This window comes from Microtus oregoni, unplaced genomic scaffold (genome assembly GCF_018167655.1).
Source record: "Microtus oregoni isolate MIOR12 unplaced genomic scaffold, Mior012 000046F_ref0000063, whole genome shotgun sequence".
NCBI lineage: Eukaryota > Metazoa > Chordata > Mammalia > Rodentia > Cricetidae > Microtus > Microtus oregoni.
The window spans coordinates 18,891,976-18,909,085 of NW_024543220.1; the positions used below are offsets into that span (position 1 = coordinate 18,891,976).

Consider the following 17,110-nt stretch of genomic DNA (forward strand, 5'->3'; position numbering starts at 1 on the left):
CATAACAGAAGAGCTGGGATCAGAGGAGAATGGAAACTACTAATTAACATGGTTTATGTTTAGAGGAAAAAGGTTCTTGAATAAGATAAAGATGATGATTGTAAAGTATCATGAATAAAAGTCACTGTGAATAAAGTTTACAATACATGAGCTACATTTCAATAATTCTATTAGAATAAATGTAACTTACTCTGTAGCTGGAGGGCTGCTTGTTCTGTTTTGGGATTGTATATGTGAGTTTGTACATACTGAAATGTATTTGTGCATGCATACATATGGAAGGCAGAAGTCAACCTTGATTGTCACTCCTTAAGGGCCTCCCAAACTGTCTAGTGAGACAGGGTTTTCACCATGGGCTGGGGTAGCTGGCTAGTGAGCCCCAGGACACTGCTGTCATTGTCTTTCCAGTGCTGGGATTACGAGAGTATGGCTACCACAATTTTACATGAGGTCTGGCATCCAAACAGGTGCTCATGCATGCACAATCTCAGCTGAGGTCTCTCCAGAGCCTCTACATGGTGTTTTTTAGAGACAAGGTCTCTTAACTCTATAGCCTAGCCTGACTTAAAACTCATGGTAATTCTCTTCTGCCAGCCTTCAAAGTGGGGGGTGGGGTTACAGGCATATGCCAATCTATATCAGCATCATAGTTGCTTTATTATAATTTCTGGAAGCTATTTGATTATAGAAAACAGGGCTGGAGAGATGGCTCAGCAGGTAAAAGCACTACCTGCTCTTCCAAAGGTCCTGAGTTCAATTCCCAGCAACCACATGGTGGCTCACAACCATCTGTAATGAAATCTGGTGCACACACGCAGACCACTGTATATTTAATTAATAAATAAATAAGACAAACAATAGGGTGGACTTATAGAAAGAAAGAAAGAAAGAAAGAAAGAAAGAAAGAAAGAAAGAAAGAAAACAAACAGTATCATTGCTGGGCAATGGTAGCGAATCCAGCCTGGTCTATAAAGCAAGTTTTAGGATAGCCAGAACTACACAGAGAAACCCTGTCTCAAAAAACAAAAAGAAAAAGAAAATAGTGTAACATTTTTCAATTTCTTAAAATGTCAAACATTTTTTTCCTAAGATGAAACACACAAAGTATAGCAGACAAAGTAAAAACTAATTCCTTCCAAAATCTTAAATAAAGCAGATACTAATCCTCAACTATTAAAGCTTTTGGACTAAGACTATATATGGAGTAATGCCAAGTATATAGAATAATGACAAAAATCTAAAGATCATGAGCAAAACAGACTAAAACATAAAGCTTTAGTGTCCATACACAACGAGACAGTCCCACCAAGAACCACAATTCTGCCTGCGTGTGACTCTCAGTGGAGAAGCCCTTCTCCACGTAGAAAACCTCCTGACCTGCCAGGACTCTCTGGAGTCTGCTCTTCTCCATCAGGCAACACCAGCACCAGTTTCCAAAACATGCGCTCACGCTTCACAGGGAGGTGCTCAGCCACGAAGGACGGCAGGTCCAGGGGTGCCCATACTGCATTACTGGAAGGGACAGATCACAGTGAGTGAGCCACTGTACAGTCCCAAACAGGAAGAGCACACACAGTGAGAAAATGACAGACCTGAGCAGCTGCTGGTGGAAGTGCTGAACCTTCATCTGATGAGCTGTCTTGTTTCTAAGCCGCCTCAACCTACGAAGATTAAAAGAAGAAAGACACCAGGACAACAAAAGGTTATTTTCAAGTCATAGAAATAAATTAGTAGTATTTACTTGACCTAGTACCATGAATGGATTACGTTTTTTTGATCGGTCAAAGGGATCCCACAGGTCATGGGCCCTAGGGGAACACTTACAATTATTAGTCTATAAAATAAATACAGCAATAAAATGAATCCTAATAACATACTACTAGGGCTGGAGAGATAGCTCAGTGGTTAAGAGCATTGCCTGCTCTTCCAAAGGTCCTGAGTTCAATTCCCAGCAACCACATGGTGTAATAAGGTCTAGTGCCCTCTTCTGGCCTGCAGGCATACACACAGACAGTATTGTGTACATGATAAATAAATAAATATTTAAAAAATTTGATATGCTTTAAAAAAAGGGGGGGTTGGGGGGGCTGGAGAGATGGCTCAGAGGTTAAGAGCACTGACTGCTCTTCCAGAGGTCCTGAGTTCAATTCCCAGCAACCACATGGTGGCTCACAGCCATCTGTAATGAGATCTGGTGCCTTCTTCTGCCCAGCGAGCATACAGACAGACAGAACACTGTATACATAATAAATAAATAAATCTTTTAAAAAAATAACATACTACTATATCCAAAGACAGTCCATCAATCAGTCCTCACTTTCTTCTAGCACTAGGTGGTAATTAACAGAGACCTACAACTAGACAATAGGCAGACAGTAAGAGACTGGAACCCCCAGCTCTAAATGGGTTATCTCCATCAATTTCCTCCCTCAAGCCTCCAGAATCTATGCACAACAAGAGGTGGAAAAATTGCCAAGAGACCAGAGGTCATGAAACAAGGAAAACAAGGAAACAGCAATCCCCAGACACACTAGGACTAATAACACATATAAACTCTTAGAGACTGTGACAGCATACACAGGACCTATACAAGTTGAAGCCAGACAAAATGGCAGCATGGAGAAGTGGAAGTAGGCACAAAGTTCAATTCCTGATCAAGAAGCCATTTGCAATTGATAGCTACCAAGAAAGGGAAAATCAGTTTTCCCCAAAGGAGTGACACTGTAAATCAGCCACAGGGCAGACCTCATGCTCAGTGGTGCAGGAGAATTGTCTATATTCTGTCAATTATGCTTTAAATAAACACTGATTGGCCAGTAGCCAGGCAGGAAGTATAGGCGGGACAACCAGACAGGAAGTAGAAGCGGGGCAATGAGAACAGGAGTATTCTGGGAAGAAGGAAGCTCTTCCCCCAGTCCTGTCCAGACATGGAGGAAGGAAGATATGGCCTGCCCTGCCGAAAAAGGTACTAAGCCTCATGGCTAATAGATACTAGAATGGACTAATATAAGTTATAAGAGTTAACAAGAAGCCTGAGCTAATGGCCCAATCAGTTTATCATTAATATAGTCCTCTGTGTGTTTTTCTTTGGGGCTTACTGGCTGTGGGAACTGGGCAGGTCAGAAACCCCAAAAAGCAGGCCCTCATGTTACAGCTCAAGAGTAGTTGACCAACACAGATCAGCCTTCATGGGTTTTATTTTATTATTCTTACTTTTTATTTTATTTTTAAGAAAGAGAAAGAGCATGAAGTTGGGTGGGTGGGTGGACACTGGGAGGAGTTAGGGGAGGGGAAAGAATACAACTAAAATATACTATATGAAAAATTTAAAAATAAATAGTATTTACTAATGTTTCTGAGTGAAAACTAATTGTCAATGTTTCCTGGGGGAGAGCATTTAGACTTTGATAAGCCAACAGGTCATACAACCCCATCAAACATCTGCTGAACTATTCACAGTGAACTGGCAACAGGAAAGACATTCTAGATATGCCATTCTAGATATGCTTTCATGGAAGAGAAGAGCCTCTGTGATGGCTTTATCCTTCACAGAACATACCTATAGGCCAGGAGAGGTGGTGCATACCTTTAATCCTAGCACTTGAGGGGCAGAGGCGGGTGGATCTGAGCTGGAGCCCAGTCAAGGCCCTGACTTTGGAGTATGTGCCAAACTATAACCCCCATTGACACAGCACACAGAGGTGACCATGGGATCTGAGAATCAGATGAAACCGTAGGAGGAAAGGCTCAGAGAGACCATCCTGTGATGACCAGGGGAAGAATAAACACAGCCCATTCAGGCAGTGCCCATGGCACCTCCATGTTGTCTCCCTAGGGCCTCCCCATTAAGAGGCAGACGGCTTTGAGAGCCCCCATGAAAAATGACATTGAAACTGGACCTGAAGAGAAATACCAAGCCCAAGATGGCAATGATTGAACAACCTGGACCTCAGGAACTGAACTGCTCAAGGAGACTGGAAGGAACAGCAGAGGGCCTGGCTGCGGGGCACTCAGGAAGAAAAAGACAGTTGTACAGAATACAGAAGGTGGAAGATGAAGGGAGCACAGTGGGAGCAGTTCTAGAAGCAGAAACTTAGGGCAGACTTAGGAATCACTAATGCTAAGTTAGAGTCTACCAACAGAACCTGAGCCTTTCAAGGTCATGGAAAACTTGAGCCTCTTTTCCTAGTGGTAGGGAACACAACCCTTAAGATGTACTCCTACATCTGTCCTTACTTTCTGGCTCCACTCATCTTCATCCACAAATGCATCAGTCTAATGCATGCTGAAACTAGTTGAGGCACACAGCCCCGAGGACATGTCGCTAAGCACTGACCTGGTACAGGAGATGCCTACTTTGCCCGCATGGCCCAGGTCCAAGAGGCCCCTGGCCAGGTTCTCCTCAGCAATGGGGCACTCTGCACTGGGCACTAGTGCCTGCAGTCGGTCATTCATGTCCACACAGCATGGTGCAGCAGGGAAGGCCCGCATCTGACGCCGGAGTTTCTTCCGGGCTGCAACAGCTTCCCTCCACCTTCAGAGAAATCAGCATAGCATTATTGGACAGTGTGTTTATGGCTCATTCTGTGGGGAAAATACAAAGTCCAGTATAATAATATGGAAATGGGGTTTTTGTCATAAAATTTTTATATTTATTTTCACATGTATGAATGTTTTGCCTGTGTACATGTATGTGCATCTTACACATGACTGTGGATAGTTGCGAGCCACCATATGGGTGCTGGGAACTGAATCCAGATCTTCTGCAAGAACAGCAAATGTTTTTGCTTATTATAATATAAAGCATATTACAGGTATACCAAACAATTCTACAGGTCAGGCAGTTATAAAAAGATCAAATCAACTGTAAATGATAAGTTAAACAAACAGAAAGGGATGAAAAATACCCCCCCAAAAAATGCATAATGCTTTATTCGCCTTAAATTTTCTTAACGCTAATAAAAAAGAATGACAACAGAGAGACATTGGATAATAGAAAAAACTTCTAAATTAAATCAGCTGGTGTATTTCAAGGATGTGTTGACCTCACAATAAAAACCAGGAGATGTGCTACGTTAGGGAAGGGGTTTCACTCGTTTCCACAGAAGAAAAGCTTATAAATACCATCAAAATTAATAAAGATTCAGTTTAAAAAAGAGAAACCTCTTGAGAGGTGACAATCATACAGGTGGTAAGGAAACCTCATAAGGGTTGGGGCACGGTTTTGTTCTTGTCTTTACAGGAAAATACTCATCTTCAAAAAGTCAAGAACCCTGGACATTTGGATGCCTAAAGAGAAAAAAATAACAATCCAAAAAGTATCACCAAGTAAAGAAAACTGTGACTTATGAGGGCAGGTCATCTGAGGGGTAAAACTTCATTGTGTGTGTGTGTGTGTGTGTGTGTGTGTGTATTCCTATAGAGTTATAAAGTCACTTAAAAATCAAAGCAGGCTTTAGAGTTGGACAATGGCTATCCTTCTCTAAATCCAAGCATGTTATTAAAAAAAAAATTCAGAGTTTCTGTCTCATGTCAGGAGCCATCTGGTATGGGACAGAAGAAAGCAAAAGTTTAGAAAACCTTTTGCTTTTCCCCATGGCTATTTTTTGTTTCTATCATATCTTTCATTAAGTATATGTGTGTATAAATAATGTTTAAGTTTTCCACAATAAACAGAAGATTTTCCTGCAGTAATATTTGAAGTTTCCAGGAAGAAGCTGGAGCCCCACAACGACTCCACCTGGATGATATAATGTCATGATGCTGATAGCACTACTCTAAGACTGGTTTTGGGTACCAAAACCAAGATGGTTCCAACTTAGTTAGCTGAAATGGGGCAACTTCTTCCAACATTCTAGCCAGAACTTCCAAATAAAAAGTTCAGAAAAATCCTAATGACTACTCAGAGATTATTTGCAACTATACAAGACAGTAATCTTGAAACTTAATCATCATTTTACTTTTACAAGATCCCATAAAAAGAATATTGCCCTCACAACAGCTGGAAGCAATTCTAAAAGATGATGTCCCCTCTCCCAACAAAGTTTGTCCTCAGGGTTAGAGAGGAGTTGATTATTGGTCATACAGTGTTGGGGGCTGGGGTGGAAATTATGTAGAGATCTCCTAAAAAAAAAGGGGGGGGGATTGAATGGGATAATAGGTAGATTTGTGTGAGCTTACTCACACTAATAATAATAATAATAATAATAATAATAATAATAACAATAGTGAGTAATAAAGTGAATACTTTTGAGTTATTACTTATGGACAATTTACATTGGTATATATCCTTATACAATGATTCAAATTATATTTGTTATATTGAATATTATTCTATTTCTGTTTACAATATTTATATACCTATGCAAAGTTATTTTGTCAGATTGTATGCATGCATATTCTACATTTGTTTAAGACATTTGATATATTGATACAATTTTAGGATATATTTATCACATTGCATTATATATTTCCACCTCTAATCAAGATACTTATACATTGTTTACATTGTGAGGTCATTGTCCTCATTTACCGCACAGTTGTTTAAAGACTGTTTAATATTCTGATATGAAGTCTTAGTCTTTAAGTTATGTAGGCATTAAGCATTATAGGTCAAGTCATTCATGTTTGTCATACTTATAGTCAGACTAATTAGGTTCTTTAGCTACACAGAAACTGTATTCTGTACAGATAGGTAAGGCACAACTGTTCATTTTTCTCTGAACTCCTCCCTGCTTCTCCCCTCCCCTTCAAGCCTCTCCCAAGGTTCTTTCTCATGCTCCCAATTTACTCAGGAGATCTAGTTTTTTTCTACTTCTCGTGTAGATTAGATCTATGTATGTCTCTCTTAGAGTCCTCATTGTTGTGTAGGTTCTCTGGGATTGTGATTTGTAGGCTGGTTTTCTTTATGTTTAAAAACCACTTATAAGTGAGTACATATAATAATTGTCTTTCTGGGTCAGGGTTACCTCACTCAAAATGATGTTTTCTAGCTCCATCCATTTGCCTGCAAATTTCAAGATGTCAGATACATTTTTACAGAATATGCTCTGAGCCGTCATCGCTGGCTAGTGGAACTGATGGCTCACAGACACTGAACTGATAAAGGACTTCCATGTGGGTGGACAATTCCTGACAGAACAGAGGACTCACCGTTGTAGATACTTGCAGAAGCACTGAAGTTCCTGGAGTGTCTCTTTTGCAGTCTGGAAAATTTCCTCAGCAAGAAACAAATCCAGCAGGTGTGCACAGACAGCTTCACAACAGCGGGCCATGCGGACCTTCTGGTCTGTCTCGACTGCACTCCTAGAGTACAGAGCAATAGAACAGAAGCTGCTAACCAACGGCTACCGTCACCTAAAGACTCGCTTTAAACTTGAGTCTGGGCTGGGAATGTGGTAAAGCATCTCTCCTGGTTAGTTTTGTGTCAGCTTGACACAGAGTTATACAGTAAGAGAAACCTCAGTTGAGAAAATGCCTCCATCAGATTACCTATAGGCAAGTGTGTAGGGCATTTCCTTGATTAATGATTGGTATGACAGCCCAGTCAGACAGAGTTGGTGCCATTTGGCTGGGACATGCAGGACATGTATAAGAAAGTAGGCTGATCAAGTAAGGAGAGACAAGCCAATAAGTAGCAATGCTCCATGGCTTCTGCTTCAGTTCCTGCCTCTAGGTGCCTGCCTTGAGTTCCTGTCCTGACTTCCTTGAATAACGAACTGTGAGGTTGCACTGGATGCCTAATAAACCCTTTCCTGCCCAAGCTGCTTTCACTCATGGGATTTATCACAGCAGCACAAACCAAACTAGAACAACATCTGCCGAGCATGGGCAAGACCCTCATTTTGACTGCTGTGCCGATCCCAAAAGAGCTAGAGTCCATTTTCTTTTTTTTTTGTTTGTTTGTTTTTTTTTGTTTTTTTTTTTGTTTTTTCGAGACAGGGTTTCTCTGTGGTTTTGAAGCCTGTCCTGGAACTAGCTCTTATAGACCAGGCTGGTCTCGAACTCACAGAGATCCGCCTGCCTCTGCCTCCCAAGTGCTGGGATTAAATAGAGTCCATTTTCATATGGAAATATAATTAACATCTCCACTCTAAGAGAAAATTTAAGACTTTTATTTTTACTTATAAGTAGATACCTGAAAGAGAAAAATATCTTACTGGGTGCTGGATCAAGTTCAAGTAAGCCAGTGTAACAATCCAGAAACAAACTTTTACCCCACCAAGGTATGGTAGCCTATACACATGTTCCTAATACCCGGGAACCTGAGGTGAGAGCACCACTTGGACCCAGCAGTTAAACTAGTGTTAGTAACAAAGAAGAGCCTACACTCCAAGCCTACACACATGCTCTATTTAATTCAGTGGGGAAGGGGATTCCAGTGTACCATGGGTTCATGTGGAGGTTTCAGGACAACTTTTGAAAGTCGGTTTTCTTATTCCACTATGTGGTTGTGGAGATTGAATTCAGATCATCAAGCTTGGCAACAAGTACCTTTAAATTTTAATCTGAAATGACCCCTGAGACAACCCAAAGTCTCATCAGCAATATAAGGTGTCTGCAATTAGATGGATCTCACACACCTGCCAAACACTAGTGGCTACTAGGAAGGCTTTCCCTCTGATACATCACTCTCAAGACTTCTCTATTTTTCAAAGTTAAAGTCTCCTTGTTAACCCCAGGTGACCTAGAATTTGCTTTGTCACCTAAGCTGGCCTCAGACCTATGATTCTCCTACCGCAGTCTCACACATGCTGGGATAACAGGCATGTACCACTGTTCCCAGACAAAAAGAAAACAACAGGAAGTGCTGCATGTATGTACGCCCCATGTGTGTGGGTACCTGCAGAGGCCAGAAAAGGGCGCCAGAGCGCTGGAGCTGGAGCTATGAGTGACTGGAGCACCTGGTATAGTTACTGGGAACTAGACATGGGTCCTCTGGGAGAACAGCAAGCATTCAAATCACTGAGACATCTCTCTGGCCCCCAAAAGAAATTTTTAAATGACAAAATTCTATCAAGCAGGCGGCAAAAAACTATGAAATATATTAGTGACAAAATTGACATAAGTTCAGTTTAGAGAAGGTTCATTTCCAGTAACTAGAGACAGCTCAGGACTAAGCCAAACTCTTAAGACAGCTGAAACTGCGAACACTTCCCTCATGTGTCATCAAGCCCTGGGTTTTTATCTGTGTCCTAACATTTCTTCCTGGGATTAAAAACGAATTCACTAGCTGGGCATGGTGGCACTTAGGAGGTAGAGACAGGTGATTTTGTCTGAGTTTGAGGCTACCCTGGTCTACAAAGTGAGTTGCAGGCCAGCCAGAACTACACAGTATTTTGAGACATACTGTCTCAAAACAAAAACAAAAACAAACAGAACAACCCAACATACTAGTACAGGGAGGCTGATGTAGAAGAATATCATGTTCACAGCCAACAGGAGCTACACAGTGCAGCTAGGCTAGTCTAGGCTGCTAAGTGTGACTCTGCCTCAAAGAACGGACAACTTGCCATCATTCTGTGAAATCTCTTCCTTACATTAACTAGAGAAAGAGGATCCCAACTAACAGAAACAGGAAGAACCATCCACTGTCTGGGTGGGCTTCCATCCACTGGGAGCTGCATGTACACTGTGGTCCACCACTTCATGCTATCTCGGGGAAACAAGCACAAGAACAGACAGACAGATCTTCCTTCACAACCGGCACCCTTTCTTTCCTGAAGCTCAACAGTAAAATGAAGAAAGCTCTTAGGTGAAAAGTCTCAGGAAATCTAACACATACAAGTAGAAAGGTTCTCTTACTTGAAAAACAATGGCATATGGGCCGGTATAGAAAGGATTCAGCTAGTAAACCTGCTCACAGACACAACACATGCCTCCTCATGCAGGGTCCATAAGGAGAATGAAGCAGAGCTCCCTATTAGAAAGGATATTACATCTGGCTATCTAAAAGGCAAGTTTCTCAGGGGGCATGGCAGTGCATGCCTCTAATGCCAGCATTTGGCAGGCCAGACAGGTGGAGCTCTGCATGTCTGAGGCGAAGGCCAGTCTGGTCTACAAAGAATAACCCTGCTATGCACACACTATAACTGACTTGGCCATCGCGCCTCCTGCCTCCTCCCACACTTGTGGCACTCAGGGCCCCAGCGCTCCACTCACTTTAATTCCTGGGAGCAGGTTTCCCGCACACACTCTGTCACCATGAGTTCTGTCAGCTCTGCAGCCAGGCCCTCGCTCAGCTGAGTCAACACCAGTTCTCTCTCTTGCTTCAACCTATGGGCAGAAGAAAAGAAAAGGGAATACTTATGAATAAAAATAAATGAGGGCTGGAGAGATGGCTCAGTTGTTAAGAGTGCACAGTGCTCTTGCAGAGGACCTGAGTTCATGTCCCAGCACCCACAAGCAACTGCCTGTAACTAGAGCTCCAGAGACCTGACACCTTCTTCTAGCATCCACAGAACCTGCATTTACATATATATGCCGTCCACCTCCCAACACACAACACATACCCCCCCACACACACACACACACAACCCTTTCTCTTCGTCAAATCATGAGGATGTTGAACAGCCCAACAGGGGTCAGATGGCAACACAATGAACAGCAAAAGGGGTATCAGAGGTCAGGGCTGGTACAAACCGACCTCTGTGCCCAGCTACAGGAACAGGAAATACCCACCTTTCCTCTTCAGCCAGCCGCTTTTCTTCCTCTCTCCTCTGCCTTTCCATGGATACTTCTTCAGCAGCAACATGCCTCAAGATGCCTGTGGTTTCAGCTGTTATCAGATCCTCCACGGCAGCATTAGAAACACTTCACAAAACGAAACAGATGGCATCAAACTCAGCAAAAGTATAAACCACCATTCACTCTTTCCAGGTGAGATTTGCTTGTGAAATGCAGAGAGAGTTCAATACATGAAAACCAATCACAGGCTGCAGGATGGCTTGCCAATAAAGTATGTGCATAAATGAGCACAGAACATAAAAAATAAGGACCAAAGCCATCAGTCATGAGAGCACAGAGTCAAACTTATAGTGAGATAGCACTTCCTGTCACAAAGAAAGGGAGGAGGAAGAAGAACCACTACACTGGATGTGGTGGTTCACACCTGCAACCCTAGTGGTCAAGAGACTAAGGAAATCAGAGCCAGAACTCAAGACTACGGGCTGGGGATGGTGGAGCACACCTTTAGTTCCAGCACTAGGGAGGCTGAAGTAGGCTGAGTTGGAGGCTAGCCTAGCCTGCGTAGTGAGACCCTGTCTCAAAAGCAACCCCCCCCCAAAAAAAATTAAGGTTAGGGGAAGAGAAATGGCTCAGCAGCTAAGAGCACTAGTTATTCTTCCAGAGGATCTGAATTTGATACTCAGCACGCACATGACACCTCACAATCATCTGTAACTCCAGTTCCAGGGGAGCTGATGTCTTCTTCTGGCCTCTGCAGGTACCAGACATGCATGATATATTCACACATACATGCAGGCAAAACACTCAAACACATAAAATTTAAAATAAACAAGTAAATAAATAAATGACAGGTAAATAAATACATTTCAAAACATTTTTAAAAAGCAACCACAAATGGCAATCACGTGCTAACAAGAAATAAAGGTGAGAGCTGGGCGGCAGCAGCGCACACCTTTAATCCCAGTCTCAGGAGGCAGAGGCAGGAGGATCTTTGTGAGTTCGAGGCCAGCCTGGTCTATTTTTTCTGCCTTGAAAAAATAATCAAGAAAAAAAAAAGAAAGAACTAAAGGACAGGAACAGGAGAAAACTACATCCATCTAGAAAACAGAGGAAACATTTAGGCCTCAGAGAGAGAAGTGCAAAGCCCTTGAAATTGGCACTGTGGATCATAACCACATAGAACTGGGTCTTGCTGATGAATGAGAACAGCTTATAAGGACATGATTGTCCCCAGAGAGCAAATAACAGCTGAGCAAGAAAAGCTGGCATGTCAGGTGTCGCTCACCCAAGAGCTGCGGCTACATAGGCTGCCCCAGCCGTGCTGACTTCTTCACAGTCCACTTGAAGAGTCTCCTGGATGAGCTCATCCACCACCTGCACCAGGTCCTACGGAGAGACCAGTACAGGGTTGAATACTTCTCAGTGGATACTCATCAAGGTTTTCCTGGTAAAGCACGCGGCCTTAGTCTGCACAGTCAGGAAGACCGCAGAACAACAAGAACAACAAAAGGTGCCTTCCCGAAGGGCTGGGGCAAGTCTGCTATGACTGCCCTGGAGGTAGCCCCCAACAGCACCTTTATACATCATTTCTTGCTCACATCAAAATCCTCAATTTCTGTGACTTTTAGGCTGTCGCTCAAGATTCCCTGATCCTCCAGAAGGGCCAGTGATTCACAACCAAGTTCCTCACTTATGTAACAGAGAAGTTCTGCTCAAAACCAAAGCCACCCGCTGTCTACAGGCACAAAGCAGTGCTGTGACCCCACAGGCCCTGGTCTGTCCATCCACTGGTGTCACCCAGGAGCGAATACTGAACAGTCAGAACAGACGTGTGAATTCAGATTAATACAAGGGCAGGAGCCACTCAAGCGTACTCCTGACTGCCATAAAGATGAGGTCTCTGGGGCTGGAGAGATGGCTCAGAGGTTAAGAGCACTGACTGCTCTTCTGGGGTCCTGAGTTCAATTCCCAGCAACCGCATGATGGCTCACACTCATCTATAATGAGATCTGGTGCCCAGAACACTGTATACATAATAAATAAATAAATCTTTTTAAAAAGATGGGATCTCTGCAGCTACCCTGAAGACTTACATCTATCACCTGAGACTAGGACCTGGATAGGCCCTCTTCTTCACTTTCCCAACTCTGGTTCCTATCCAATGAAACCAGGCAACACAGTCCCCTCACATAAAATGTTTATAGATTTCATGAAGATGCCTACCGAGTCAGAGTACAGAGGAGAAGGCTTTGGAGGCAGCAGCTCGGGCTGTATGGAGGACTGGAAAAGACCAGGGGCCAGTGGTGCCACATGAATCACTGGTGTGGATGAGGGTGCAGGAGGCGGCTGTGGGAGGAGAGCCAGTGGGGGCACATCCACCTCTGCCTCATGCTCCTCTCCTCGCCCACCACCTAGAAAGAAACACACAGGTGCTTGTCACCAGAATCACATAGCTACAATCTCTACGAAAGGCCCAGAGCTATCCAAACCCTATGGAGTGGAACGCCCTCTTGACAACCATCCTTCGGGTATAGGCATAAGATAATATTTGCTTTGTGTGGAAACTGCATCAGGGTATCACAAGCACTAACAAGGGCTTCAAAATTCCAAATCCAGGCAAAGTGAGAGTTATCCAAGCATCTGGCCAAGAGCCAGACCTGCAGACCCAGACAGAATCTTCTGTGAGAGGGAGGCTTCAAGAGGGAAAGCCCTACAGCTTCACTCACCAGCTGCATCGGCACCAGATCTCTGAGCGCTGATGGGCAGCTCTGTTGCCAGGCTCTCCCCAACGTACTTATTCTGGGAGTTAAAGCTGCACACAGGCGTGTGGCGAGGTACAGGGGGCAGTGGCCCTCCATTCACGACTTCTCCAACAGACACAGTCAGCTTCCGGGCAATAAACACTGACTTCCTGGCCTTGGATAATCCCTCTGGTTCCATGAATGCCGACCGATTAAGCTCAACACAGCTACAAACACAGAGAGCCCACAGAGAGAAGTCAGGGGGAAAAGACCACTATGCCTCCTCAAACCCAACTACTGGATCCCTGATTAGAGCAAGACTGGACAGATATGAGGAGAAAGCTTCCAGTCTTGAGGAATCACAGGACCCGGGGCATTGTCAGCCGTGCGTGGAATGACACAAACCACTGTGCTCCTCTTTCAGAGCTGCAGCCCACTCATTTAAAGTCACAGTACTTCCCTGAGGAGGAACTGCATTGGGCCAAGGAAACAAACAGAATGTCAAGTGTAACGGTGCCATCATCTGGGAAACAGTGCCATCAATAGCCTCCAAGCCCTGACTACAGTTACAGAGTACTTGACACGGCCTACTGGACTCCCAGCTCTGCTACCATGTGTGCAGGGGTCAAACAGGGGTGAACAAAGGCAATCTTCAAAGAACACAGCAGAAAAATCCTTTTTATCTTTAGGTTCTCTGGTTGCTGATGAAAAGCAATGATGTCTGGTTCGTTTTATTCTCAAATCCCTGGTTGAGCACACCTTTAATCAAACCACTTGGGAGCAGACCACTGTGAGTTTGAGGCCAGCCAGGGCTACATACCCTATCTCAAAATGAAACAAAAGCAAAAAAACGAACTTTGGTCTTGACCTGTGTGTGCCCTGATACTATTCCCTAGGTTCACAGTAGGGAAGCAATACACAAAACAGCCTTCTCAGAGGCCCAATAAGTAGCCCTTTATCAGAATTTTAAAAAGGTGTCTGTGTGTTGTGGGGGCGGGGCAGAGAGAGAGAAGCATACTGGTGTGGTCTCAGCTCTTACCCATCAGCCACAGTGAGGCCGTGGCAGTTGAGGAAGTCTGTTGCTTCTTCACAATCTCTGAATAACAGCATGCGTACGACACCATCCAGGGGGAAGACAGTAGAGCGTTGTGTGCTCACAGTGTATGCAACATTGAGTGCTCGGAGGGCGTCCTTACGGATCTGAAAGAAGCCGCGTGGATGCAAGCTCAGCGGGAAACACAGTTAAAGGACGAGCATGGCCAGCCAGCCACACAATCATGAGCTCCTGCTACAGCTCAGTCCCTACTTCCCTATCTAGGAAGAGCTCACCCTGATCTCTCTCTCAGTGCTCATATTCCGTCAGACTGCCTTTCTTCCCTGTTGTACACAATTACCATGAAATGTACTTTATGTATTCACCATCTTTAGCTCTGGCCTCTTTTCTATTGTCAGTAATGTTGAAATGGGAACTGTGTTGGTTTTGTTCCCATGCACTCTGAGCATTAGGAAGAGAGCCAGGCAGAAGAGCCAGGTGGTGGTGGCATAATGTGGGATGTCCTTCTGTATATGTGTTGCTCTTATTGGTTAATGAATAAAGTTCCTTTGGCCTATGGCAAGGCAGGATAAAGCCAACCTGGAAGAAATAGAGAGAGAGACGCCATGTAGCTGCCAAAGGAGAAAGAGCCAGAAATTACTGGTAGGCCACAGGCTCGTGGTGATACATAGATCAAAAGAAACAGGTTAATTTAAGATGCAAGTGTTAACTAATAAGAAGCCTGAGCTAACAGGCCAAACAGTGTTATAATTAATATAGTTTCTGTGTGACTATTCAGGCCTGGGCAGCCAGAAGCTAAAGAGCAGGCTCCGTCTACAGTAGCACACACCTTTAATACCACCACTTGGGAGGCAGAGGCAGATGAATCGCTATAAGTTTTAGGCCAGCCTAGACTACAGGGTGAGTTCCAGAACAGCCAGGGATACACAGAGAAACCCTGTTTTCTTATTTAAAATGGCCTATAGCAGCTAACATTATAGTAACATTACTATTCAATTAAACAGTAAAAACTACTCTCTGCCTCCTTAGCTGCTTGAGGACCACATCATGAATGACACAGTAACTATGTGGACCAGCAAGTACATGACTAACCATCTGCTTCAGATAAAACAAATTGTCACTGACGCCCTTCACACTGGGAAAGCATCCATATCAAAGACAAAATTTCAAGAAAAGCTAGTCAAAGTGGACAAAACAACACCAGATGTCACCACTGCATTGGGATTTAAAACAACTGGGCAGTAGAAAGACAACTGACTTTGGCTTGAGTTGTGATTCTCTGGATTATAGCAAAAAGACTAAGCTTACACACAGACTTGACAGACTTGGGAGACATGGCCTCGTAAGAAGAAAGAGGCCTCCAGAAAACAGGGAAAAAAACTTAAGAGCAGAATGAGGAGGGTCAGAGGTGGCGCTGCCAAACAGTGACCTGGAGATTGGATAACAGCAAAAGGAGCAGAGCTTCTGCAAGAATGGTGCAAATGCCTAAGGAGAAGACAAACCGTAAAAACATCAAAAAATTAAAAAAAAAAATAGTAACTGCAAGTTCCACTGGACAAAATGCACAAACTTCCCTAAAAGGAAGGTTATTAGTAACATTTTCATTTGTTCCAGAATTGGTGACAGGCAAGTCTAACAACAGCAAGCAAACTGGTCAAAAAGTCTTTGCTAGAGCTGTAGAGAGAGAGCAGACGTGTAGACAGTGGAACAAAGTCAAGTGCATGTTTAACAAAGATGTCAACTCGCCCTGGAGAAAGGAAAGCATCTTCAACAAACAGGGCTAGGAAAACTGATGTCCGTGTGCAAGAGGAAGAAATTAGATCTGTACCTATCACTTTGCACAAAAAAAGTAACTCGGATCAAAGACCTAAATGTGAGCCCTTAAACCACAGAAACTACTAGAATAGACATAGGCAGCACCTACATGATAAGAGGTGTAGGAAAGGACTTTCTGAGTAGGACTCCATCTGCCCAAGAGTTAAGGCCAACAACTGAGAGCTGGGACTTCAGGAAACTAAACTTTTGTACAGTTAAAGAAACACGCAATAGGGTGGAGAGGAAGCCTACGGAATGGGAAAAAAATCTTTGCCAATTGTACATCTGACAGAGGATTAATATTCAGAATACACAAAGAATCAAAAACATAACAAAACAAACAAAAAAATCAACTCGTTAAAAAAATAGGCCTGAGACATGAACAGAGAGTTCTCAAAAGAAGCCAAAGGAATGGGGAGTCTGTCATGAGATTGTGTCAACTACAGATATCAGAAGCTACATCCATGAAGGCTTACGGACATGACTGTTTAAACATGAGCTCAACAGGGACAACAACAGATACACTAATGTGGACAGGAGAAAGCCAAGGAGGCCTCAACTCTATACAAAGAACTACCGACAACTAATGACATCCCAGGGGAGGCCTTACCCTCTCTGAGGAGTGAATTGGGAGGTGGGGGAGTGGGAGAAGAGGAGGAAGGGGGAACTGGGATTGGTATGGAAAATAAATTTTAAAAAACTTCCAACATGTAAAGAATGCTGAGAGTGGGAAGAAATATTCTTCCTCGGGCTGGAGAGATGACTCAGAGGTTAGGAACACTGGATGCTCTTCCAGAGGTCCTGAGTTCAATTC

At 43.6% G+C, this 17,110-nt stretch overlaps 1 protein-coding gene and 1 pseudogene across 4 annotated transcripts in view; one reads left to right on the forward strand and one right to left on the reverse strand.

Annotated features, from left to right (window-relative positions):
- Positions 1-17,110, reverse strand: part of LOC121435359 (minichromosome maintenance complex component 3 associated protein) — a 49,906-nt gene that overhangs the window by 17,303 nt on the left and 15,493 nt on the right. For all 4 annotated transcript variants that reach the window (XM_041634633.1, XM_041634632.1, XM_041634634.1 and 1 more), the window contains 10 exons: positions 14,467-14,627; positions 13,413-13,654; positions 12,910-13,097; positions 11,972-12,072; positions 10,681-10,812; positions 10,162-10,275; positions 7,153-7,305; positions 4,337-4,534; positions 1,593-1,661; positions 1,378-1,512 (listed from right to left, as the gene is read on the reverse strand). In XM_041634633.1, coding sequence (XP_041490567.1) covers positions 1,378-1,512; positions 1,593-1,661; positions 4,337-4,534; positions 7,153-7,305; positions 10,162-10,275; positions 10,681-10,812; positions 11,972-12,072; positions 12,910-13,097; positions 13,413-13,654; positions 14,467-14,627 — 1,493 coding nt within the window. The remainder of the gene's footprint in view (positions 1-1,377; positions 1,513-1,592; positions 1,662-4,336; positions 4,535-7,152; positions 7,306-10,161; positions 10,276-10,680; positions 10,813-11,971; positions 12,073-12,909; positions 13,098-13,412; positions 13,655-14,466; positions 14,628-17,110) is intronic.
- Positions 15,529-15,909, forward strand: LOC121435644 (annotated as a pseudogene).